Source organism: Pezoporus flaviventris, unplaced genomic scaffold (assembly GCF_033815535.1).
Source record: "Pezoporus flaviventris isolate CSIRO_AGI_PZ_B2104156 unplaced genomic scaffold, CSIRO_AGI_Pfla_v1 ptg000090l, whole genome shotgun sequence".
Lineage (NCBI taxonomy): Eukaryota > Metazoa > Chordata > Aves > Psittaciformes > Psittacidae > Pezoporus > Pezoporus flaviventris.
The window spans coordinates 2,817,501-2,844,062 of record NW_026892638.1 but is presented as its reverse complement, the minus strand read 5'-3'; the positions used below and the strand labels follow the sequence as shown (position 1 = coordinate 2,844,062).

Sequence of the window (26,562 nt, the reverse complement as noted above, 5' to 3'; positions counted from 1 at the left end):
AATGTATAATAATGCATCATTGTAACATCTCCAATACCTGCTGATAAATGGCTTCAATTTCTTGCTACAACAGCAATTTATGAAAGAATATCATATAAACTTCAAGATAAACTCCCACAATTTGAAGAGATTGCCTCTTTTTACACTTCATAAATAGAAGCAAAGATTGCACATCTCCTCCAATAAATGTGTTGAAATGGTCTAGTCTAATTCCCAAAAGGACAAGTATAGAGCTCAAAGGGGAGCTCTTTGTTGGTCTGAATTGTCATAACTCCAGGAGAACTATAGCAATTTACTCCAAAGAAGGATCTGTCCCCAGGAGCCTGCCTGCTGTTACCTCTTAAGCTTTACCAAAGTGATTTCTTTTTTTCCCCTCTTTTTGCAAGGAACCCTCACCTAAAGACACCTAGCCGCTTGGGGATCCACAAAATGGAACAGATGAGGAATCCCATACTTTCAAAAGAAATTATACTTATAATCTGCAGCAGGTGCTTCCCCTCTTTCAAATTCTTTTCAAAGGGAGCATAATATTAATAAAAGTCTTAAGACAATTATTCTGTGGTAGGGAGCTTTTATGAGCCAGGTGAGACATTGACATGATTCCACTTTTGGCTGAACACATGCTTGTTAACATATTCTGCTGGGCAGTTGGAGGGGTAAAAAATTCCAAACCAAATGCTGTCAAAAACTTCCAAAGCATTTCAATAACCAGCCTCTATGAAACACAAGTGAAAGACACAAAACAGGTGACAGCAAAGCACATAGTTTATATCATTGCTCACATTTCCAACTCTGAGTAGTTAATTTATCTCCAAGGTGTGCTTGTAAAACCTTTATGTATCATCATCACTTATTTCTGGTATGGAATAAATGTACACACACATTTCATCTAATCAAGGCAGTGTACAGGCAGGAACTAGCTGACAAAGTGTTCCTCATGATCTTTTAATGTACCTTTTCTCTTCCCTATATTCCCTTCAAATGTCATCTCCTCTTGTCTTCTGTCAAACTGTTGCAAGCCTGAGAATAATAAATAATACATACTTCATATTCCAGCAACTTTATACAAGTGCTCTTAACATATAAGCTCTCCAGAAAGACAAGGGAGAGAAAATTTGAGTTGTAGCTCTCTTATCTTAAAATGAGAGAGAAACCATTATGTTCCATTTGTGCCACATCCTACAGGCTGTGCCTGGGAGCTGAGGGAGGAAAGATCTTCCCTCAGTACATACAGCATGGCATAGCAGCAGTAACACTAAAGACCCCCAAGAGCCCACAGGGAAGCCCCAAGAGGCACAGGTCTATCTGTTTCTCTGAGCTAGCTCATCTCACATCCCAACATCACTACAGTGATGTGACCCAACTCTCATCGAGTCCAGTGGCAGGCCAGGAGTACAGAAACCTGCTTGCAAGAAACCTTGGGAAAGACTGGCAATGCATGAACAGTTCTTCCTAGGAGAAGAAGACCTTATTTTCAATATGCTGGGGGCTGCCGGGCAATGAAGAGGAGTTGAAGCTTAAGTTTTGCTTTGCCCTGTGTTTGTGTGAGGGACAGGGTCCTCCCTTTCTTCCTTCAGATACTTTGGATTCTCAGGAATTTGTCTAGGCCTCCCTGTGCTCTCCCACCTTCACTTTTGTGGTAACACAACACCAAATTAAATGAGATTTAATGAAAGATGCCAAGAACCCAGCAGCTCTTTGCTGGTTATGGATATCCTCATGGATAGCCATGGCCAGTGAGGACAGCTTCAAGGTCCCTCTTGCTCTTCTATTAACACAGAAAGAATGCCAGAAGGACTTTCATATGGCCCACAGGCTCCCCTGTGCAGAAGTAACAGGGATTGCTGGAAGGCAAAGGGGGCTGATAAAGGATTTCATCATTAAATAAAACAAATTAGAAAATGCCAGATACTGGTTCTAATGAAATGGTTTATGGTAAATAAACACTCATGCATTTATACATGTAACTAGAGCTTGTATAGAAGAGATCAAGGCAAGCAAATGTTGTCATCTCTAGTTTGTATAGTAAAACCTAACTTATTTTTCAATTTTCAGAGACAAGGCAGTTCCCCTAAGTGTACCTATTTGGCTTTGTTTGGTTTGGGATTGGTTTGTTTGTGTGTTTTTTTTACTTCCTCCCCTTCAGCTCCTCACACCATGAATAAATGACTAAGTAACACCATTACTGTAAAACAAGCTGCACAGCATAAAGCTGTATTTACCTGAATGATGTCACATTATTGTTTCCATACCATTAAATGTTTACTTCAGGCCTTTTATAACCCTTTGATGTATAAAGGTTATTTTTCCAGCCTCAAAGAAATGCAGTAGGAGGCAATTTTCCAAGTGGAGGAAAAAATTTATGCACATAAGTGTTGTTATTCATGCACTCAATGAGAAAATTTAGCTCCCTGTCCACCCCCACACTTCTCAGCTTCCTCAGCAAGATGCAACAAGGTTTAGAAAACAGAGAGATAAAAAGTTTTGGCCTGAGTGTCAGTGAAAAGAAGAGGATATTATTTTTTATCAACTACTCTGCATTATGAATTAATCTACTTCATTCCCTGCATATTTCAAGCAAAACATTTGTAGACCATAGGATTAATACAGAATTATAGAATAGTTGGTGCTGGAAGGGACCTCCAAAGGTCATCTAGTCCAAACGCCTGCAGTGAGCAGGGACATCTTGAACTAGATCAGGTTGCCCAGAACCACATCCACCTGGCCTTGTATGCCTGTACGGATGGTGCAGCCACCACCTCTCTGGGCAACCTGTGCCACTATTTTACCACCCTCATTGAATTTAATTTCTTCCTCACATCCAGCCTGCATCTCCCCTCTTTTACTTTAAAACCATCACCCCTCTGTCCTATCGAAACAAGTCCTGCTAAAAAGTATCTCCCCATCTTCCTTACAGGCCCCTTTTAAGAACTGAAAAGCCACAGTAGGATCTACCCGTATCTTAGCTTCTTCCTGCTGAACAACCCAAATTCTCTCAGCCTTTCCTCACAGGAGAGGTGCTCCTGATCATTTTTGTGGCCCTCCTCTGCACCCTCTCCATCAGGTCCATGCCTGTCCTGCGCTGAGGACTCCAGAGCTGGCTGCAGTATGGAGGTGAGGTCTCACCAGAGCAGAGAGTCAGAATCACCTCCCTCCCTGCTGGCCATGCTTCTTTGGGTGCAGCCCAAGATATGATTGGCCTTCTGGGCTGTGAGCGCATACTGCCAGCTCATGTCCAGCCTTTTATCCACCAGTAACCCCAAGTTCTTCTCTGAGTTACCCTCAATCCCTTAATTCCCCAGTCCATTGATACCAGTGGTTGCACTGACCCAGGTGCAGGACCCTGCACTTGGCCCTGTTGAGTCTCATGAGGTTTGCACTGGCCCACCTCTCAAGCCTGTCCAAGTCCCTCTGGGTAACCCACCCCTCAGGTGTGTCAACTGCACCACGCAGCTTAGTGTCATTGATGCATCATGTATGTGCCCTTTTCAGCTGGATGGTACAAGATTTGGGTATGTTCACTTTTCTAATAGCAGAGTGTTTTGGTTTATTTGCCAGGTAAAAATAGGAGGAATGTGTCAAGGGTTCTGAAATCAAGGAACTAAATCCAAACACTCAAAGGGTCCAGCTGTTTCTTGGGAAGTCAGTCTTATACACAATAAAATAAACTCTGAATATTACAGGTTATTATTGGCAAATGTTACCTGTGATATGCTGACAACAGAGCTGAGTAGTCATAAACTCAGAGAACAGGTCACTTACATAGTGTTATGTTTGCACTGAGGCACAGATATCTTTGTAGGTCCATGTCAATAAACAGGAGAACAAGGTGCAACATTTCTTGTTGTTCTGGAAAGGACAGATTTAAAAGATTGTGACTGTTTCACAGGACTGTATCTTACAGATCCGTGTTAGTCTTTACCTGCTCATAGTAATTTAAACTTCCAATTTTAATCAGGATTAAAAACAATGAGAAAAAACCTTGATTTAAATAGCTGATTTTATTTTTGCTTTGCATTTGTGTTTGGTAATAAACTTCTAACTGACTGGCATAATAATGAACACAAGCTGATTTGAAACCGTATTTGCAATGTATATTTGATACATTTCAGTATCTTTTTTATTTTAACATATAAATTATTGTAATTTGTTCAGATGCTTATGTTTTACGTTCATATTATTTCAGAAAGCAGCAAAAGACTTTTCTTTCCTAAATGATGATTGTGTTTGGGGTTTGTATCAAAATGCATTGGGGTTGAAGCTAAAAATCAACTTAAATACACTAAACTGGTTTAATTAATTGTATTTAACCACATCAATTTTTTTCCTTATAAAAGGGAAATGTATTTAAAACTAGCCAGACTTCAAAATAAATGAAGTGATTACATTATTTAATGAATTAAGAGATTATTTTCTGTCTCCAGGAGCTAATACATAGGTGTCTAACATGCAGATAAATGGCTAGTGAGATTATCGGAAGTGCCTATAGGGGCTAGTGCCTCATTTCCCCTGAAGTCAATAGGAGCTAGACATTTAATCTGTAGGAGGGATTTTCAAAATCCCAGTGGTCATCTGTCTCCATCTCCAGGCACCAAAATATCTTTGGAAATCTGACCCCTCACCATTAGGGTTTTGTCTATGTAATCTTTTCCACATTTCTATTCATAGATGAGAAGAGAAAACAATCCTGAGTTTTCAGCCTTCAATCTATTTCTGAGTTTTGCATGAGCAATGCTAATTAAATGACAAAAATATTTGCTATACCTGCCGTTCAGCTAAATCAAACATCAAAGAAAACTGAGATTTTTCTGTACAGTGAAACATTCGAAAAAACGCAAAAGCCAGTATCAGCATCACAGTAATGGCAGAAAAAGTAATAAATATCTGGATTCAAAGACATAAGAATTAATTTAATAAAGTCTATCCTGACCTTAAAGATTTAGCATTTTCCTACTAATTCCCCAAGAAGATTTCCTTGAGCAACTGAGTAGGAGAATCTTTCTAATATACTGCAATAATGCTGAGAAAACCTAAGCTTTAACAGAGATTATCGGTGTTTTATATATGTTTTCAGGTGGGGCTTTTTAAAATTAATTTGATTTTGCTTGATTTTTTAACTAAATAGAAGCATATATGTTTAGTCTAACTTCTGTGCATTTCTAGAAATTCCCAGCAACAATACTGAGTGCCTGGGCTGCCATTACAGTCACTGGGTCATCACATCTCTCCAACTAGAATCTAAGCAGGGCACTACAAAACGTACCTGTGTGAAACCCATACCTTTATCTCAAATCTGGCCTTTCAGTGCTTATCTGATGTACTTTCAGGTGCTTCCTTATACTCAGGATGCCCTGCCTGAACTCTCTAACAGATTCAGACAGCTACATCTTCTCTTTAAAAGCCTAAATGCACTGGTGTCGCTGCTTCACCCAGTAGGTCAGTGGTTTGAGCTTTTACCTTGCTGGAATTCTCTCTTCTGCCAAGGAAGTTCTCCTAAGAGAGAGTCATTATGGGCAGGTAGGTGGCAGCTTTCTGAGATGGGAGCCTTCCCTAATCCACCTGCTGAGGTTTTACGTTTTCCATCTGAATGTTTTCCACTGGGAGTTGACCAAACTACTCAGATGCATTGTTATGCTTTCTCTCTCTACTTCAGTCAAATGGAATTATTATAGCAAACATGAAGCAGCACTAACTGGAGAAAAAGTGATTTTTCCATGCCTAATATTTTTATATACTCCACTGCAGATGGTTCCCTACCAGGAAAAACTGTGCACTGTCCCATACTCTTTTAAATTCAAAGCAAGTTTAATTCAGCTATAGACTAGAAAAAACAGCAAATAGAATCATAGAATCGTAGAACGGTTTGGGGTGGAAAGGACCCTAAGATCATACAGTTCCAACAACCCTGCCATGGGCAGTGACACCTCACACTAAAACATCTCACCAAGGCTCTGTCCAACCTGGCCTTAAACACCGCCAGGGATGGAGCATTCACAACCTCCCTGGGCAACTCATTTCAGTGCCTCATCACCCTTACAGTAAAGAACTTCTTCCTTATATCCAATCAAACTTCTCCTGTGTAAGTTTTAACCCATTACCCCTTGTCCTATCACTACAGTCCCTAATGAAGAGTCCCTCCCCAGCATCCCTATAGGCCCCCTTCAGATACTGGAAGGCTGCTATGAGGTCTCCATGCAGCCTTCTCTTCTCCAGGCTCAACAGCCCCAACTTTCTCAGCCTGTCTTCATATGGGAGGTGCTCCAGTCCCCTCATCACCCTTGTGGCCCTCCTCTGGACTTGTTCCAACAGTTCCATGTCCCTTTTATGTTGAGGACGCCAGAATCTACCAGTACTTCAAGTGAGGTCTCACAAGAGCAGAGTAGAGGGGCAGGATCACCTCCTTCAACAAATAATCACTTCAAAGATGATGAAGTGGCAAAAAGCCTTGCTGGGATTTCTAAACTAGTCACAGATGTGGCATGCTGTGTGTGGTCAGCACCAAGATGTTTCTTTGCATGCCTACAGGAATTTTGTCCATGGCCAGTGATGGAAATGTAGTGCCTGAAAACTTTAAACATCTCTAGGATTAAAAGAGAGTTGAGTTGGGAGAGAAGAGTCATCTTTTTAATTAAAGCTTTCTTCCTATTTTAAAGTGTGGAACTGGGTATGCGATTACAGCCGAAGTCTCACTCTTGACATTTCTAGATACTAATACTTTTACATAATACCAGTATGTCAGTATATTAATGGATGATAGCTGCTTTCTGTCAGCCATGGTATTTGCAACTGGGCTCATGTTCAACTGGTTAGCCATCCAACCCCGCAGTCCCTTTCCGTGGTTACTAGTTTCTAAGTCACAGTTTTTCACTCTGTAAGTCTGACTTATATTCTTGTCTCCTGCATGTATGAACCTGATTTTCCAGCATTGAAATTATGTATTTTGAATTAGTTTATTTTACCCAGCAATCCAAATTGCTTTACAGAACTAATCTGTTCTTATTACTTACAATGTCAACAACATTTGTGCCAGCAGCAGGCTTTACTAGCAATTATTTTATACTTCCTCTCCAGTAATTAATAAATATATCAAATAGTTTAGACCTGGTGAACAGATTCCTGCAAGAACTCAGCAGAACCTCCTACATTATGATAATTATCCAATTACAACACACCAATTTCCAAACTATTTTAAATGTGTTAAACTGATACTGTACAGTGCTTAACTTTAATCACAACGTGGCGTAATTTCGTGCCAGTTGCTTTACAGTGTCGAGCTATATGGCAGTGTGTTTATCTCTGTTAATAAAGATTGCTGTCCTATTAAAAGCACACTTTTTGCTCTCCCTTAGACTTTCTAAATACTGCTTCATCTTGATGCTACAGACTAGAGTACTATTTTCCTTTTTTACTGGCTCATGAGGAGCTTTCAGAAGATCACATTCAGCACCATAAGGGATATTAGCAATATCTGTCTATCTGGTGCCAGCTATTTTGCAGTCCTCTACTTTTGTGTACTACCAACATGTTCCTGTCTGTTGAGCACTGGCAAAGACTGTTTCTTCGTTGGAGAGTATTGTCCTGGGTGTTCAGTCACTGGTAAAAAATTGCAGTTTTCAGATGTGGCCAAAAAAAGAGGAATTCCCTTTGCTGGTGTTTAAACTTTGCACTGAAGCATGTGATCAGTCAAACCCACAGAGATGTCAGTTGATGTCCATGAGCTTGATGGTTTTGCTTTGCATTGTACCTCAGAAAGGATTCAATTAAAAATTAATAACTCAGGAATCCAGCAGTCATTGAAGATTCATTTCAAGTCTTTTGTATAAAAATTCTTTGAAAAACCTGAATCTTTCTAATGACTTGCAGGCAAGATAAATAAGCAAGTGCATAAGTACATAAAATATGTAAAAACTACCTTTTTTTTCTTTCTTTTCCAAAAGGATTGATCACTTGCAGCTTTATTCTGTGCCTTCTTTAAACTTCAGATTTTAATTTGATATCCCATTAGAGATTTTATTATATCCAGATATTGACAAATCAATAATTAATTTTATTTAATTCCAATAAGAATCACATACATGGATATTTTTATTTTAAAATTAGCTATCAATTAAACCAGAAAATCTGCCTCAAAGGTAGGACAAAAAGAGAGCAGCTAAAATAAGGTTTGTGACAGGTTCATAATCAAAGCTCTTGTCTCTATTGGGAAATAAACACTTGTGAGGATTCTCAGCGTGTTTTACAGTCTTAACAGCTGTCAGGTCTCCCTTGATTGACCCTGAATAAAATCTAACTGGGGGTGACAAAAAAATATGTCCATCAACTTTGCTCATGCATTACAACATAAAAATCGACCGGAGTCATTGACTACAGGTAGCAATGAGCAAAACTACATAAGATAAATACTCTGGTTTGCAGATACTCATTCACTCCACTTTCATCTGCCACCTTGATTTTTGGATTGGGCATTCATGGATAAAAAGTAGGTGATCTGAAAAAATCATGTGTGTCTTTTAAGAGACAGTATCATGTTATGTTACTCCCTTCACAAAAATTTATGTTACACGGTGTTAGACCATGAGCTAAGCTTAATGTAACACCATGCATTAAAAACTGCACATCATCATTGTAATGTGTGTCAGAACAATGAATTGTTACATCACATATCTCTTCATTTGTATATAGGGAACCCATGGAAATAATTTGCAAAGGAATATATTCTCCTTTTGATGCATGCACATAAATCCCTCTTCTCTCACTACTTTCAGCTCTTTGTACTTTGGTTGGCCTGAGCTAGGAAAAACTGCTTTTAAAAAAGCCTTGAGTTAGCTAAAAACGTTTGAATTGTAGCTTAGCTTTTATTATAGACACAGTTTAACCCTGAAAACTGTATGAGAGAGCTGGTTTGTAACCTGTGCTCCCCAGTAGTGTCATATTTGAGGAATCACCATTGCTGCCTTCTCTACCCAGGGTAAATTGTACTGTCACTATAACTTTGCTGAAGATGAGTAGGTTTCCTTCTGATTTCATGCCACCACATCCCAGTGGGCTACTCCCTTTTTACAAAAGCATAGATGAAATCAGAATCCATCCTGTAGTGTCAGGAGAAGGTACAAACAGGAACAGACTTTACTTCTGACTCTCTTCAGCTTCTACCTGATGTTTCCGTCCCACCCAGCCTAGCTTCCCAACATAATTGAGCCTCTCCTGGAACAAAACACAGCTCCCATTGATCACCATTTTCAGCAGGTATCTTGCAAATTCTGAAGCAGCAACCCATTTTATGCTTGTCGCATCCCATGGCTTTTCCTGCTTGCTTGTACTTGTGGTGTTGAGAAACTCTCTAAGTATTTCAGAGGGATATTTGTGGAAGATCACTTTGACAGGGGATGATCACCTGAAAGTGTGTCAAGAGGTCTACATTACAAGGAGTACTGATACTATGCTGTACGGTCACAACCAGAGAAATTTATTCTTGTGTACTTAAACAGAGCCTAGCTTTGTGCTGGTCAATAAACGGAGGTTATTTTTATCTACTGAATGTATATATATATTAAATAAAAAAAAGAAGAAAAAAGATGACACCATTAACTTTTATTCAAAATCAAATTGTATTTATCAAATCATATTTCCAACTACTGGAAAAAGGGAAATATAACCCCCATTTTCAAGAAGGCGAAAATTGATGACTCACAGAACTACAGACCAGTCAGTCTCACCTCCATCCCTGGCAAAATCTTGGAGCAGATTCTCCTGGAAGACATGCTAAGGCGCATGAAAAACAACAAGGTGCTTGGTGACAGCCAGCATGGCTTCACTAAGGGAAAATCCTGCCTGACCAAATTGGTGGTTTTCTATGATGATGCTACAGAACTGATGGACAGGGGTAGAGCAATTGATGTCATCTACCTGGACTTGTGCAAAGCATTTGACACTGTCCCACACAACATCCTTATCTCTAAATTGGAGAGACATCAATTTGATGGATGGACCACTCGGTGGATAAAGAACTGGCTGCATGGCTGCACGCAAAGAGTTGTGGTCAATGGCTCAATGCTCAGCTGGAGACCAGTAACGAGTGGTGTCCCTCGGGGATTGGTGTTGGGACCGGACTTGTTCAACATCTTTATCACTGACATGGACAGTGGGATTGAGTGCACCCTCAGCAAGTTTGCCGATGACACCAATCTGTGTGGTTCGGTTGATTGGCCGGAGGGAAGGAATGCCCTCCAGAGGGACCTCGACACACTTGTGAGGTGGGCTGATGCCAACCTCATGAAGTTTAACCATGCCGAGTGCAAGGTCCTACACCTGGGTTGGGGCAATCCCAGGCACAGCTACAGGTTGGGCAGAGAAGAGATTCAGAGCAGCCCTGCAGAGAAGGACTTGGGGGTGTTGGTAGATGAGAAACTTAACATGAGCTGGCTGCAGTGTGTGCTTGCAGCCCAGAAAGCCAACTGTGTCCTGGGCTGCATCAAAAGGAGCGTGACCAGCAGGCCAAAGGAGGTGATCCTGCCCCTCTGCTGTGCTCTCATGGACCTTACTTGGAGTATTGTGTAGAGTTCTGGTGTCCTCAACATAACAAGGACATGGAACTGTTGGAACAAGTCCAGAGGAGAGCCACAAGGTTGATCAGGGGACTGGAGCACCTCCTGTATGAAGACAGGCTGAGAAAGTGGGGCTGTTGAGCCTGGAGAAGAGAAGGCTGCGTGGACACCTCATAGCAGCCTTCCAGTATCTGAAGGAGACCTATAGGGATGCTGGGGAGGGATTCTTCATTAGGGACTGTAGTGATAGGACAAGGGGTAATGGGTTAAAACTTAAACAGAGAAAGTTTAAATTGGATATAAGGAAGAAGTTCTTTCCTGTAAGGGTGGTGAGGCACTGGAATGGGTTGCCCAGGGAGGTTGTGAATGCTCCACCCCTGGCGGTAAGGGTAGCCTTTAATTGACAGGCATATTAACTGGGAATTGCTAATATTACAGGGACTTGTGGCATACTGTAATGCTTTTGAGTCTGTCCACTCTTTTCTTGTGACAAAGCATATATGCAGCATTAACTTTTTAAGCTGTTTTTCACAGAGAATGTTATGAGTTGTTAGCAGGGCTTTGCAGCCTGGCATGCTTCCTTGCATGCGAATTAGGTGCACTGTGAACATTTTCTATTAAACACCTATTAAACACCAGTTGTTTATGTAGGCAGAGATCTGAGCTCATCAGGCAGATTAGCTGCTTCCAGTCCTTTATTCTTAAGTGAAATGGGAATGATCAGTAAACACTAAATGTGCTCTTATCCAGAAGAAATAAATAAGATTTAGCTAGATTTTTTAGGCAGAAGGCATAGTATATTGGCAGTGACAATTACACCCGCACAACTAAATTTGTGAAAATCATGTAACAGACTGCTTTGGAAATATTCCTTATTTGGAGCCAAGTGAAAGCTGATATGACCAGATGACACTGCATATCAGCAGTGCTGATCACAGCAGCTGCAGCTTTACATGTAATGTGCTTGGAAGGAGCAATACAGGAGAATATGTAATGATACGCATAAGGTGCCACGTACAGAATTACTTGTTCCATCTATCTGCATAGCTAGACCATTGGCAAATTAGGTTTAGGCACCTGCCTCTATGCAACAGTATGCACATAATTACTGAGTCAACAGATCTTATGAGAAACCTTGAACCAGATGCAACACAAGCAGAACAATGCCAAATTCCTTGAAAAATCAACAGTTTCTGTACCATGTAAAAGATACAATAGGATTCATAATCTTCATAATGGAGTGTATTCAACTCTGGTGCGATGTTACTAATTTAAATAGAAACATATCTACGACTGCCTAAGCTAAAAATTGTTTCAAAGGAGTCCGGGGGGGGGGTGGGGTCGGGGTGGGGTGGGGGGTTGGGGGGGGAGTTGGGAATAAAAAATAATCCTTTAATTAAAAAAGGAGTGACTGTCCTGGAAAACAGTATACATATTTTCCTTGATATTCAGATATACAGACCCTTTGAAATAAAATTACTGAAGTGTTAATTTATACTTTTCAGGTACTAATACAAACATGTATTAGTGCAAACGAAGTAGATCATGCTTCAAACACTTTTTAGATGTATACTTCAGCATCCACCATTCACACTTTTTTCAATTTATCATCATATATGCTTAAATATTAACTAAGTTTTGGTATATTATCCGCTGTTATCTGAATTAGCTGTAGGAAAATAATTGTATTCTACTTCTAAGATACAGTAGCTGTGCCTAAAGACTGCCAGTGATGTAAGTTAATGCTTCAGGGCTAGAGATAAAACATTGTAGCACTTGGAAACATTAGTTACTTTTCTTAATACTGTTGCTTCTAGGCAATTTTTATTTTTGTACTGTTATTTGTTGTTAGCCTTCTCACTTATGGAGCAACTATGTCAGGTATAGAAATGACAACAAAGACTATTTTTGAAAAAATAATTGATGTATAGGTGCACAGTGGTAATGCAGCTTTCCTTGCAGCAGTGTGTATTTTCAAAGGGTATGTAGTGTAATCGCACTGCCTTGGGGTTGTTTAGAGAACAGCTTCAACCCCAGCATGATTCAATACAGCTTTCTAAAGCTAGAGTAAAAAGATCTGAATTTCCGTCAAAGTAAGGTGATGCATTTTCCCTTGTTCTTGCCAGGATGCTGCTTTCCTTCCTCCTCCTCCTGCATGGGAAATGGCAGGTTTGCACATCAAATACATAATACATCTGTGAACTTGCCTCCAGGTCATAGCTGTTCACAGGGTTATGTAGGCTGTTGATGTTGGGACCTGTGTCTCCCTGCAGAGACAACCTGCTGAGCTAAGGCTGTGTTGGGGCTGGTACAGCTTGCAGGTCCCTGACTTGTGTTCTGTCACAGGGATCACATTTGTTCTTCTCTGCAGATAAGACACAACCCCGCAGACTTGAGCAATCTTGGCTCTCTCTATTCCATGTCTGAACAGGACCCAAAGGTGCCAGCTGCACTCCCATGGCTGTTGGCTGACGAACTGTAACTGTCATGTCATCAAAAGCAACATGACATCCTCCCGTGGAGAGAGGTTTTCTCAAGAGATGTTGGTCACTGACAGTGTCAAGAGCCAGGGCAAGTGGCTAACACAGGACGAAAGGATGTGGGAAAAACAAAGGCCTCCACAGACCTTCCTGAACTGTACTCCACTGTTTTTAACTTTATTTATTTGTTTAAGCTATTTTTTCTTTCTTATCAACTTAAATGCTCATTATAAGGAAGTTTTTTTCAAACACAGACCCAAAGGGGTTTTGTTTTGGTTTGGTTTTTAATGGTTAGCCTCAGCTAAGTACAATTGTGAAAGAAAATACCTCTTGAGCTTTGAGACAGTTAAAAGTCTGGAGCTGAGCTGTCAGTGATAATGATGCCTCTTTATTTGCTTCTATCAATCAGTCCCTTGACACTAAAGGGGCAGATAGGTTCTTCTAGAGAACCTTGGCAGAATGATGACAGTACTAAGTTGTAGTTACAATTAAAGCTTTAAAGGATTTAAAGGTTATTATAGCACAGAATTTATGATTGGGATGGCACAAGGTTTCTACAAGCAGAATCAGTGTAGTAAGATTTATAAGTAGCATAGTACAGAATTTTGTAACACAGTTTAACTTACAATTTCACCTGGACCCTCTGAGAACTAGGTCAATTCTTAATAACTGGTTTGCTGTATCAACATGACAATCATAACCTAGACTCAAATCATACAAAAGAATACGAGTCACTCCTTCATTCTTTGGAGGAAGCAGAAGACACAGTAGAGGTGTCCTGGCCAGGTCCTAGTCTTACTCCCTGTCCAGCAGCAGTTCTGGTCCATGTTCCCGGTTAGGACTTGTGTTTGATTTTACAGACGGTGCACTGGTGCTGTTACCATCCTTGTTCTGTGTCAGGGTCATCAACACCACCAAGCTTCTGGGTGCCTGGGACCTTCAAGGACAGTAAGGACAGGAGTAATCGGCCTCATGCCCAGGAACCGAGGCTGGTAGGAAGGGGAAGAAGAAATCCGTTTCCTTTGTCTGCTTAGTGCACAAGACATTCAGGGCCTGATAACGAGGGGAGAGGGACAAATACGTGATCCGGTTGTCCTCAGAGAATGGCTGCTCGCCCCACAACATGGTATTAGCTATGCTAACCACATCACCACGGGTTGGGAGCTGGATCTAAAGGTCACGCCGTGCTCCCTGGCACCACCGTGGCACTAGTCACACCGCCTCCGAATAACTCGTGCGGAATCACGCTTCTCTTGCGGGTGCTCGGCGAGCAAACAGCAACCGACACACAGCCGCCCGGCCCGGCCCGGCCCGGCCACACCCGGCGCGGAACGTCGCCATGGCGACACCTCCAGTGAGCCGGAGGAGGCGGCGCAAGAGCGGTAAGCGCGTAGCACCGCCCCCGCCGCCGGTGATGCCGCTCAAGCTGCCGCCTTGGCGCATGCGCGGGTCAAGTGCGCAGTCACGGCGCAGCGTCTTGTTCTCCGAGCCTTCCGCTCCTGCGCCGCTCGTCGCCAGCAGTGCCATGGCTGACCCGCGCTTGAAGCAGATCAGGATCAAGATCGGCGTCGTGAGGCGGTGGGTGCGCGCCCGCCCGCCGCGGGGGAGGGCGCCGGGGCCATCGCCCCACGGAGACGCGCGCCTTGGCCGTGGGGAGCGGTTGTGGGAGATCCCGAGGGGACGAGAAGAGGGAGGGCTCGGGCCTGGCTCTGCCGAGAGCTTTACCGGCGGCCCCCGCCGCCTCGAGCGGGGTGCGGGCCTTGCCGCGGGGCTCTGCCAGGGGACTTCGAGCATAGCCGGCCGTGCCTGCGGCAGGGACCGGGATTGGCGGCGGTGGGGTGGGGCTGCGGGGTGTGCCGGGCGGCTGCTCTGGCATTAGTTGTGCCATGGCTGACGGCTTCTCTCTTTTCGCTCCCCGCCGTCGGGAGCCTTTCTTTCCCGAGACGACAGTTAAACGGGGATATTGTTCTGTTTCAGTAATGATTTTGGGGGCCAAGGGGACCCACGCCGTCATACCCGTCAGTGTACGGGGCAGTCTCGCTGGACACCTTGCCGAGGCATGAAGTCTTACTCACATACCAAATGTTAAACGGGTTGTTTCTAATTTGAAACCTAATACTGCAAAAATGATGGTAAATTCATCCCCTGAGTCTCGGCTTTGCCTAGTTTTAACACAGTCTTAATTTAAAAAAAAAAAGTTGCAGTTTTATCTCTCTGAATCCCTCTTACTGTCACTGTAAACACAAGGCTTTGACTTGAAATATTTGGTCACAGTGGGATTTATTAAGGCTACACCCTATAAAGACTGCTCTGGCTCAGGCCAGAGAATCAGTATGTGTGCTGTGTCAGGATGTTAAATAGTCCAGTTTCATACATTGTTGTATTATGGCCTATCTACTTTCAGTTAGTAACAGTAAGATGGACCCACTTTCTAATACCCAATTAGCTTCAAAAGGCTGGACTTGAAGAGTAAAGTGGATACAGATTTATCACTCTCTTTACTCAGGACACAAGCACTTTTTGTTCCTAGGCTCCCAATGGGGAGCAGTTCTCAAGTACTGCCATAAGCAAGAAACTGATTATATGATTGTAAGGTCCAGTTTCAGTCTGTGTATTCTTTTTGTTAGCTAGAAGTATAGCTTTTTTTGGCTAGAAACTTTTGAGAAAGCTGTTGTATCTAATAAGACACAATTTTATTTTTGTAGTTTGTGGAAGTTTCACAACTGTCTTATTGATGCTGTTTGACAGTTTTAGTGAGAGAACTGTGTGGTAATACTGAACAGCACTTCAGATGGCCATTACTTAATGACAAATCACCACAAAAGTTACCCGAATAAGATTTTTCCTCTCATTTGTAGATTAGGAAACAGTGACTGGGAAGTCTTACTAGGTAATGAACAACTATGGGAAGACCCCAGCAGAGCTGGTGCAGGTCTGCATTTTCAAGTTGGGTTCCTGTTCCCTGTGGCCATGTCCCCCTGGAAGTGACCTAGTGATGCTAAGTCTGGTTGTGCAAATAACTGCATGGGAAGCTAGCTCAGTGTCTGCCACTGTCTGTTGTGCTTGCATGTTCTTTTTCTTCATTTCTCTGTTTCTGCAGCTTAAGTGAATCTGAGAGAGCCGAGAACAAGAGGTTAAAACTTAATAGCGTTTGTTGTCCTGCATGAGCAGTTTACTGGTTGGTGTGGCTCTTCTGTTTGTTCACTTGATTTGCAGATGTCCATGGCTGCTGGCTTTGGTTTTGTTACAAGTCTGTTGCATCCAAGTTACAGAGTAAGTTACTAATATTCCTGATGGATATTAGTACAGCTACAATGACACTAGCACAGTTCAAATAAATACAGGCAAAATTAATATATACAATGTTTCTAATGTCTCTACTTTGTTCCTAATAGCACATTTCCCCTGATGTATTAGGTTTTTTTGCTGGGTCTCTGGGTCCTAAGGCCACTGGCTCAGTTTGGTAGTGGGGAGGAGACAAATTCAAGCAAGTCATCAGCATCCCGGATCCTTTATTGAGAGGAGTATGATGTTGATTGGTTTGTACTTCTGAGTCTGCATTTAGAAATGCATGTTAAAAAGTGCACATCTTAGTTCTCCTTCATTGGTTCGTATTGGTTCTCCACTTTTTGGCTGAATTGACTGCATATGGTGTGCTTTACATGCATTGAATAGTTTTGTTATCCTAAAACTGGTTTTAACCATGTCTCAGAATTGCACTCCTTTGACCAATATTTGACTATTGATGAACTGTTTATAGCACTGGGGCATTTCGGCATCTTCCTGTGCCTGTGTGTTTAAGGGCTCTCCTGTCATCTCATGCTTCTGCTCTCATAAGATTTGATCTTTTATGCTGCTTTTTAAAATTCTAAGTTAGAGCTCATTTCTGTTAGTAACAAAAATCAAGACAATAGTGTTATACTGCCCAACTGTACAAAGCTGAGCAAACAATACAACAAATCAGGTAATTGTTACCTGGTCATAACAGTGGTTACAGTTAAAGAAGTAAAAAAGACCTGTCCAGGCTGGCCAACACAAGTTCAGGCAATGTCTGACTATTCCTGAGAACTATTTTGTAGGCCTAATACAAAGTCTGCAGCCTCTTAAAAATGATGCTTAATAAGTTACAGTATGTTTCAGGGATACTGTAAGGTGGGGATTCCTCTGAGCTGAAACAGTTGCTGCTTGTGACAGGAGAAGACTTGATGTTGGTCCATGATGGCTTAGGCTAATTTACATCTGAGGGGCTGTGTTAGAGTTTTCTCCTTTTTGCCCTGCACAAGGATTTAGAGGGTTTAGGTGAGCACCCATCTGTATATTTTGGTTACAGAGCAGGTTGCTTAAATTCCCACTGGATATTAGTGTGGTTACAGTGATCCAGGGAGCTGATCCACTCAAAAATAACCTGGTGTCATGGTTTAAACCTAGCCAGACAGCTCGTTCACTCACTCCCAGTGAGTGGTGCTGGGCTGGAAGCAATCAAGGCCCGTGTCCACCCACCCCCCCTGGGGGCTGTCCCCTTCCTCGCTCCCGGAGGGATGGGGACGAGAATTGAAAGAGTGCAACTCCCACGGGTTGAGACAAAAACAGTCCAGTAAACAATGTACAATACAAATCACCACTGCTACCACCAACGACAACAATAAGAGAAAATATCAAGGGAAGGGAATAAGATACCACCCGCCGAGTCTGACCCAGAAGACCCCGTGTCCTTCCGGGTAACTCCCAGTTACTCCCCACCGGGCATGATGTGCTGTGGTATGGAATACCTCTTTGGCTAGCTTGTGTCAGGTGTCCTGTCTCTGCTTCCTTCCAGCTTCTCCTCCTCCCTGGCAGAGCATGAGCCTCACAAAGTCCTTGGTCAGGATAAACATTACTTAGCAACAACTGAAAACATTGGTGTTATCAGCACTGTTCCCAGGCTGAAAGTCAAAACACAATGCTGCACCAGCTACCAAGGAGAAAAATTGACTGCTAATGCTAAACCCAGGACACCTGGACTGAAAAAAAGATAGAATAGGTCTGCCTGGACCAGCTCACCATGCAACTATACAACTTTCAGGGTTAGCACAAAGAAAGGGATGAAAACATTTGGGGGAATGTTACACTTGCAGTGACAGGATTCAGATTTGGTTTTGGAGAATGTGTGAATAAACAGGTCAGATTAGCTTCTGTTTGCTATACGGTAACTACATGTGCATCTGCAGTTACTCTGCAGCAGCTTGCATACTACTGTAAGTGAAAGTAACTCAAAAAAAAAAGGAATGTTATCTTACGGTCCCTGCAGGGGAGATGATACAGCAGTACGTCAGCAGCTCCCACTTCCGTAATGGTTGTCAACACAGATACAAGAAGGCTCAGTCCCACTCTCCTGTTCCTTCTCCAACCAAAAGCCTAGTTATATAATATACTACAGTAGGCATGCATGTGACTTGAGTCAATTTAGGACATTAACATTGTCCTCTTATTTTGGACTATGGCAGCTCTGTAGGTATTTCTGATGTGTGAGAAGATTCACATAGAGGCTTATTGAATAAGCCATAAAGTGACTGACTTAACACTTTGGTTGGTTTTCCTTAGGTTTTTTTTTCTGCATTTCCAGTTTAGAAAAGTACATTGAATTTTGCCTGTAATACTGATTTTTCAAGCATGTTCAATGGTCAGGCTATAAGAGTATATCAAAAAAAGGTAAGGGTCAAGAACTCTTAGGATATATTGAACTTTTTTGATGTTTCATTTGTCTTTTTTAATCACCTGCTGTAGCGCATTCTTTTCTCTTGTTAGTCACCTAATTCATCACTTTTTTTCAAACTAAGAGTAAAGCAGCTGTTCTGCTCTGGGTTTTTTTTTAGCTGTATATGATTTTTTTTGTGTGCCCCTCTCAAGAGACAATATTGTAGGTTGTGGGTACTTTACCTGCATTTCTTATATTGCTATCTATCAGTGAAGGAAATATAAACTAGGAATAGGGAGAGCCTTTTGCTTTTTTTGACAAATCTGATAGCCAGGCTCTTGGTGATTGCTATTTTCATTAGCTTGTCATTCAGAAAAAGTAAATTTGATGGGCGTGAATAATGTTTGCTGTATTTGTGGCTTATATTCTAACAACCAATACTTCTGGTTTAATTACTTCAAAATAGTCTTAGTAAATCCAAACTCAGACAACATGCTGGCTAGTGAGGGAATTGATTAGAAAAGTCTTTCTGAAAATATCTTATTCTTATTTCAGGTTGGCAGTGATTTTAAAAACTACTGCAAACAAAGTAAGTTGAGTTATGTGAAAATAGCACTGACGTTTGCCCATAGCTTCTATCTGATTAAGTGGAAGTGACACCAGTAGATTAGAATGAGACTAAGACAATTCACATTGCAATTGTGTTAGTTTAACTTTAACAATCTTTTAACACTCTTGTTTAAATGTGGCTGACATACCATAATTACAAATCTACAAGCCTTGATTATAGAATTTTACATCATGAACCTATGGGGGAAGTGTATTGATTTTTGTGAAGCAACTCTTTTTTTTTTAAACCACCTTCCTAAACTATGGAATCTTCCCAAGATTGTTCTTTTCCTGTCGTGCTGGTGTTGGTGCTATTTTTATTCTTTGTAAAATATCGTCATATTGCCAAGCAATTTACACTGTGATTTTTTTTTTTTTTTTTTTTTTTCTGCAAGCACAGGAAGCTCTGCAAGTTGCACAAAACTGTTGGCCTATTTTTAAATTAAATTATTTTACTGGTGAGCTCAGGATGTATTTTGTGCAAATATGAATTATTGCAGGGAGTACGGATATTCCTTTTGATGTAGGTTGACTAATTCAGGTGCAGAAGTAGCTCACTTTCTTATTACTCAAGAAATCTGCTATTTCTGGTGTAAATCACTTTTTTTTTTTCTCAGTCTTCTGTCCACCATATGAATTATGGATGGGTGCTTACTTGCTTGTTTTCCATTAGCCATAGGCACTAGCTCTCATTTTTAGCATCAATATATTGATAAGAAACTCATGTCTCCTTTTGTAGTTCTTGTTGCATACAATTTTCTAATTATAACAACTGGTTGTTAGCTCAATTAATGGGAAGGGATGGGTTATGTTATGTTATACAGGTATTGAAGAATGATCTGCAAAGCTGTTCAGCTATACTGAGTCTGCATGATAATGCAATTTAATATCTGTACACTTCACACCCAAGAGCTCAGGGATTCAAGAGGGTGAATGTATTGCATGCACTGTTGGATACAAGCTGACTCTATCCAAATTAAATAACCATTCTCAGAGTGCAGGAGCATTGTGCATTTGTTGTCTAGGTTTATCAGCAGCTCAGTCCTGGAGTCTTAAACTTGGGTTTCATGCTAGCCAAATGTGGTTATTGTGGTTCAGAGCTACTTGGATATGTCTTAAGTACCTTTTGTAGTAGTCCTGGAATTGGGAGCAGAAAGTCCAGAGCTGGCCTGCATATGAAAGCTGCTTTGGTCTTTTAGAGTTACTAACTTAACATAAACAACTGCATTATTGGACCTCGCTGACAGAGGGCACCTGCATTTACCTAGTGCTATCTGAGTTAACATCTGTGGCATACATAGTCACCAGCCCATATAATTAGCTGAAGGGTAGTTGCAAGTTGACTCATCTCCAGAAAATTACTTGCATGAAGGGATTCCTATTTCCCTGTGTATTTTAATGTATGCTTTCTTTTAAATTTCAGCAATATCAAACAGTGTCCACAGGTATCTTAAAAAGCTGTGAAAAGAGCACTGTGTTGTTTTGTTTGGGTTTTGTGGTTTTGTTTAGTTTTCCTTGTTTGTTTGGTTTTTATGATTTTTGATTTAATTTGTTTTTTCAGCAGACCTAAACACTGGTTCCTTTTTAGAAGTGTCTCACAAATTCAAACTAGTAATGGGCAGATCTTTAAAAGATTGCCTCCTTTACATTCCTTTCTCCATCTCATTACCTCTTCTCAAAAGACATCAAAGCCTTTAGTGAAACCTATAGAACAGAATCATAGAATAGTTAGGGTTGGAAAGGACCTTAAGATCATCTAGTTCCAACCCCCCTGCCATGGGCAGGGACATCTCACACTAAACCATGTCACCCAAGGCTCTGTCCAACCTGGCCTTGAACACTGCCAGGGATGGAGCATTCACAACCTCCCTGGGGAGCCCATTCCAGTGCCTCACCACCCTAACAGGAAAGAATTTCCTCCTTATATCCAATTTAAACTTCCCCTGTGTAAGTTTTAACCTGTTACCCCTTGTCCTGTCACTGCAGTCCCTAATGAAGGGTCCCTCCCCAGCATCCTTATAGGCCCCCTTCAGATACTGCGCTATAAGGTCTCCACGCAGCCTTCTCTTCTCCAGGCTGAACAGCCCCAACTTTCTCAGCCTGTCTTCATACAGGAGGTGCTCCAGTCCCCTGATCAACCTTGTGGCTCTCCTCTGGACTTGTTCCAACAGTTCCATGTCCTTGTTATGTTGAGGACACCAGAACTGTACAAAATACTCCAAATGAGGTTTCACAAGAGCAGAGTAGAGGGGCAGGATCACCTCCTTTGGCCTGCTGGTCACGCTCCTTTTAATGCAGCCCAGGATACAGTTGGCTTTCTGGGCTGTGAACGCACACTGCAGCCAGCTCATGTTAAGTTTCTCATCTACCAACACCCCCAAGTCCTTCCATGCAAGGCTGCTCTGAATCCCTTCTCTGCCCAACCTGTAGCTGTGCCTGGGATTGCCCCAACCCAGGTGTAGGACCTGGCACTTGTCATGGTTAAACTTCATGAGGTTGGCATCAGCCCACCTCACAAGCGTGTCGAGGTCCCTCTGGATGGCATTCCTTCTCTCCAGGGTATCAACCGAACCACACAGCTTGGTGTCATCGGCAAACTTGCTGAGGGCGCACTCAATCCCACTGTCCAGGTCAGCGACAAAGATGTTGAACAAGATCGATCCCAACACTGATCCCTGAGGGACACCACTCGTTACTGGTCTCCAGCCAGACATTGAGCCATTGACCACAACTCTTTGCATGCGGCCATGCAGCCGGTTCTTTATCCACTGAGTGGTCCATCCATCAAAGTGATGTCTCTCCAATTTAGAGACAAGGATGTCGTGTGGGACTGTGTCGAACGCTTTGCATAAGTCCAGGTAGATGGCATTGTTCTGGCATCTTGGGCTTTTTGTGCTTACAATTATCTTCTCCCCTCTGAGACAAATTTGTCTTGTGCATGTCCATGCTGACCAAAGTAATCTACTGACATCATCATTTTAACTGGTTAAACTATGCTGTGCATCAGGTTTATCACCATGCATTGGTAATGGATATTAAGGGGGAAGGGCAAGAACATATGCAAAACTGTGTCTTTGCAGCCTTAAATTCTTTAAGCACTCTTTCAGAAGCTTGGTAATAGAGTAGTTACAGTTGCTTGGCAACCCTAGTTTCGTGCCATTATGCATGCATGTAGTACTCTTGTCTTGGTTTTGATTGTACATACTTTTTTCTTTACATTCTTACTCATGGCATGGAGCCACGTACTCATCTATGTGGATAAACCAGTTACAAGTAATCACTTTGTACTGAATTAGAATGTGGATCTATGGGAAAACAAAAAAACAAAAACCAAACTAGATTTGTGGTAGTGCTTTATGTACAAAAGATGAGTTACAACTGCATAATCCAGCCTGGCTTGACTGTGAGTTATTAAATTATATGTATTATATAGGTGGAAAACTCATTCTGGATCAGGAGGTGCACTGTATTTTCTTAAAACTGTATTAGGTCTCTTTCCTGATGCATTGTGAATTGATTATACACACAGTATGTTGTTTAATTTTGCTTATTACTGTAGCACTTCCAGTTTATCCCCAGCTGGGGGAGGGAAAGAGGAATTTGATTCTCTGCTTTTCGTCCAAAACAAAAGTCTCGACTGAAGATGATGACTGGGTAATAGAAGGGAAAATGAAGTGGAGATCTGTGGAACTCCAATTATTACCATGTCAGAGGTCCTATTTTTTGTTCTTCCTTCTCTAGAAGCAAAGATCTCAGGCTCCTTAGCATTTACAAATTTCAGCTGTCCTATTCCATTCCATGCCATTCTCTCCCTGAATTTTTGCCAGTCCAGAACCTATTTGCGATGGGCTGATTAACTTTTCACTTCTCTCCAGCTCTTGTTTTCCTTCCATCTGAAATGCTTTTTCAGCTTTCTTGATGGACTAGCCTTTCGCTTCATTGTCCATGACCATCCAAGTTGCTTCTTTCTGTACCTCAGCAAAATCATGATCCCCAGTCATCATTCTCTGCTTTTTGAGTAGTCCATAACTTAAGCACTTTCATCCTGGTTGCATCTGTTGGATTCTTCCATTCCTTCGACTCCTTCATGCTCCCACTGGCTGCCTGCATTCAGGGATGCCCTAGCCAGGCAGACTTTCTCAGCAGGGCAAAAAGGAAACTTCAGTTGTGGCTATGGCAAGGATTTAAAAAAGTCCCTTGCTCTTGCATTCCTATATGAGTGTATTGCAAAAGCAGGGAAATAACTGTGTTGAGAAGCAAGGGCAGAATGTGAAACCCTGGTTATTCAGAGAAGTCTTTGGAAGTGGAGTTGCTGTGAAAATGTTAAAAAAATCAAGTCATTTTTGACTTGAAATATTTTTCTGTCTTAAAAAAAAAACCTTGTACCTGTTTTTCATTGTGTTCACAGTAGTAATTCCTCACAAAAGCCAAGCTTACAAAGTTAACCTTAAGTGTCATGGTAAGTTAGTTATTTAAGCTGTAGATGCCTGAGGGCTAAAAATTACGTGCATACTTGTGTGTGGTCACATTTTGACTCTTCAAAGAGAAAGTTTCTTTCTTATGGTGAGAGAATGAATGTATAAACTAGAAATCTTGTCCAAATCAGACAGTAGTCACTTATGGCTATGACAACATGGCACTTTATGGTATTAAAATTAGTCCTTCCATCATCTTTCTCCCTGACTTTTCCTTGTAGGCCCCAGTCTGTAATGCCTGTGTGCTTATGTAGCCTTAGTGAACCCAAGAATGTGCGTAAGTAATTGGAATATTTAAGACTGGATATTTTAAGTTTTGCAGGTAGTAATTAGCACAGTGCCAATTTTACTGCCCTATACTTGTGCGTAGTGTTAATACATGGAATTTATTATACTACAACAACAACAAAAAAAGGCACTGTACCCTCTACAGTTCCACTATTATGGATTTTTAGGTTTTACTAAGTCAGCATAGATATTTCATTATCCAGCCAATACATGCTGTCAGCTTTGGGGTTTCTGTGTGCTTAGGCTGAATCTATGGCATATTAGCATATACCGTGGTTAATAGTAACATTGGTTTCGAAAAGATGCATGTCCTTTCAATAGTGAAGCTACTCAGTAGCATAACTGAGAAATTCCTTCTCATCTTCAGAGTTCCACTGAGCTTGCTTAGTCCATCCAGGGAAGTTTTTCTCGTGTTGGTCTTTCTAATGCTGGAGAGCAGTCTTATTTGGTGCCTTAAGCATGTAAGTGACATTCTAGCTCATATAGAATCTGATTTATTGGAAATCACTGGAGGTTGTGAGAGACATATAAAGAGTAGTAGTGTGTGCTTGCTCTATCCTTGTACCATTTTACAATTTTTATTTTAGCCATCCACTAGTAGTTCCTGCAGCTGTGGCTCAGGAAGGTGGAATTTTTGTCAGCCTAGCAGGGAGGATCTTGATTTTATTATACATTCAGAAAACTCATGTTGTGCATACTTTTTTCATCTGTCAGCCTTCAGTGAAAATGTGTGCCCTTCCTATGACCAGAGATGTACTTGCTAGTGATAATGATGCAACTACAGGAGATGACACTGGTGTTCATCTCTTGAATGGTCCAGAGTAGGTAATTTAGTACCTTTGGGGAGTGAGAAAGGAGGGGGATTTGAGACTTTTTCAGCAGCCACAAGTCAGAGCAGTCTAAACCACTAGTAGCTAAACAGAGCAGAAGTGAAGTCCTTTCAGAAATCAGTGTCATCCTAATTCAGAGGTCTCATTTTCCTCTTCTTCTTTCCAATTCTCTGGTCTCTGATGCTAGTCAAACCTTTTGCTGGCCTTGCTCAATTTGCTTAACCCAGGAGAAAACCTGTCAGCTTTTGGTTTGGTTGTTTTGTTTTTTTTTTGTTCTTACTGTGTTAATTTCCTGCTGTTTTGGTGAACTGAATTGGTTCCTGGAGTGATCATTTGAGCATTAGTGCTGGGATAGGAGTGGGGAAGACCTCTGTTCAGCAGTGGCTGGCTTTTAGACTATCTTGAACCATCTTATCTTACTTTGCTCTTCAGCCTGGGGAGCTGAAGTGGAGAAGAGGAAGTGAGTAGAAGATAGATGAGAAAGTGAGTAGAAGATAGAGGAGGAAGTAAATCATAATGTTATGGAAAAGGTAGTTAAGGAACTATTAGTGGTGTTTCAGTTTTTTTCTTTCTACCTTAAGATTCTCTTAAGCCTTTCGAGCTCTTCAGGGTTTGGTCTGCAGCTTTAAAGTAATAAAACTGCATTTTGTACACAGAACATACAAACTTGAAATTTATTGTTAAGTGATGTGGAAGTCAAACATATAAAGGATTTTGAAAGGGCAGCAGCCTCAGCCAGGAGCTGACCTATTGCGTATTAAACATTGAGAGTTTAATTTTGTTCTTCAGTGTTAGAAAGTCCTTAAGTTGATTTCTAGAGGCAGCTATAACACAGGAAATGTCACTTTAGACTTGTTTTGTTTCTTTATACTCTTTCCGTAATAGTTAACTACTGGCTGGCACTGGAGACAAGGTCCAGAATAATTGCATCTTATGTTTTTACTTTTTCATTTTGAAAGACTGGAAGAAGATAGTAAAACACTAGTATTTTGTTTGGGTTATTTTTTTTTCCTGTTTCTAGGGGTGTAGACTTCTGCTTCAGGGCCATGAAACATAACTGAGTAAAACAAGCTTGTTGTCAGTAGATTTAAATCGGGTATGTGGGAGTCTTTGCTTCCATTGAACATTTATGTGGAGGTCTGAACTTTGAAAAGGACTATTATAAATGGATACTTGAAGTATGACAATAAGATAATATTAATTGTATGCATCTGTTTGTCAGTTTTTACTTATTTAACTCTGGATGTCTGAGAAGAGGAAGGACTTGAAAATTTTTGGACAGTAGTTTTATTTTAAAAGTGGGGAAACAAAAGGAAAATTTCAGTCACTAGTTGGTACCTTAATTATCTGCCAGATGCTTTGAATTAAAAGCAGTTGCACACTTCTTAATAGTCCACAGAACTGTGACACTTGCTAGAAAGGGAAACTATAACATATATATATTAAAACATGAAACTGTTACATATTTTGCGTTATTTTAATATTTGATCCAGCTTCAAAATGTATTATGCTATTATCTCTAGGTTGTGTCTGTCTTATTTCCAATTTTTAAATACATACTCTTTATAGGAATTTTATTTGGGTGGGGTTTTTTGTTTGGTTTTTAAATCGTTACTCTCTTAAAATTAGAGGCTTTATCTTGAAAATATAGGGTAAAGATTG

At 41.2% G+C, this 26,562-nt stretch overlaps 1 protein-coding gene across 1 annotated transcript in view; it reads left to right on the top strand.

Annotated features, from left to right (window-relative positions):
- Positions 1–13,048: 13,048 nt before the first annotated feature.
- The window catches only part of TBCA (tubulin folding cofactor A), a 29,742-nt gene continuing 16,228 nt past the window's right edge, over positions 13,049–26,562 (top strand). Inside the window, 3 exon segments of the mRNA XM_061475744.1 lie at positions 13,049–13,181; positions 14,384–14,473; positions 14,476–14,602. Coding sequence (XP_061331728.1) covers positions 13,049–13,181; positions 14,384–14,473; positions 14,476–14,602 — 350 coding nt within the window.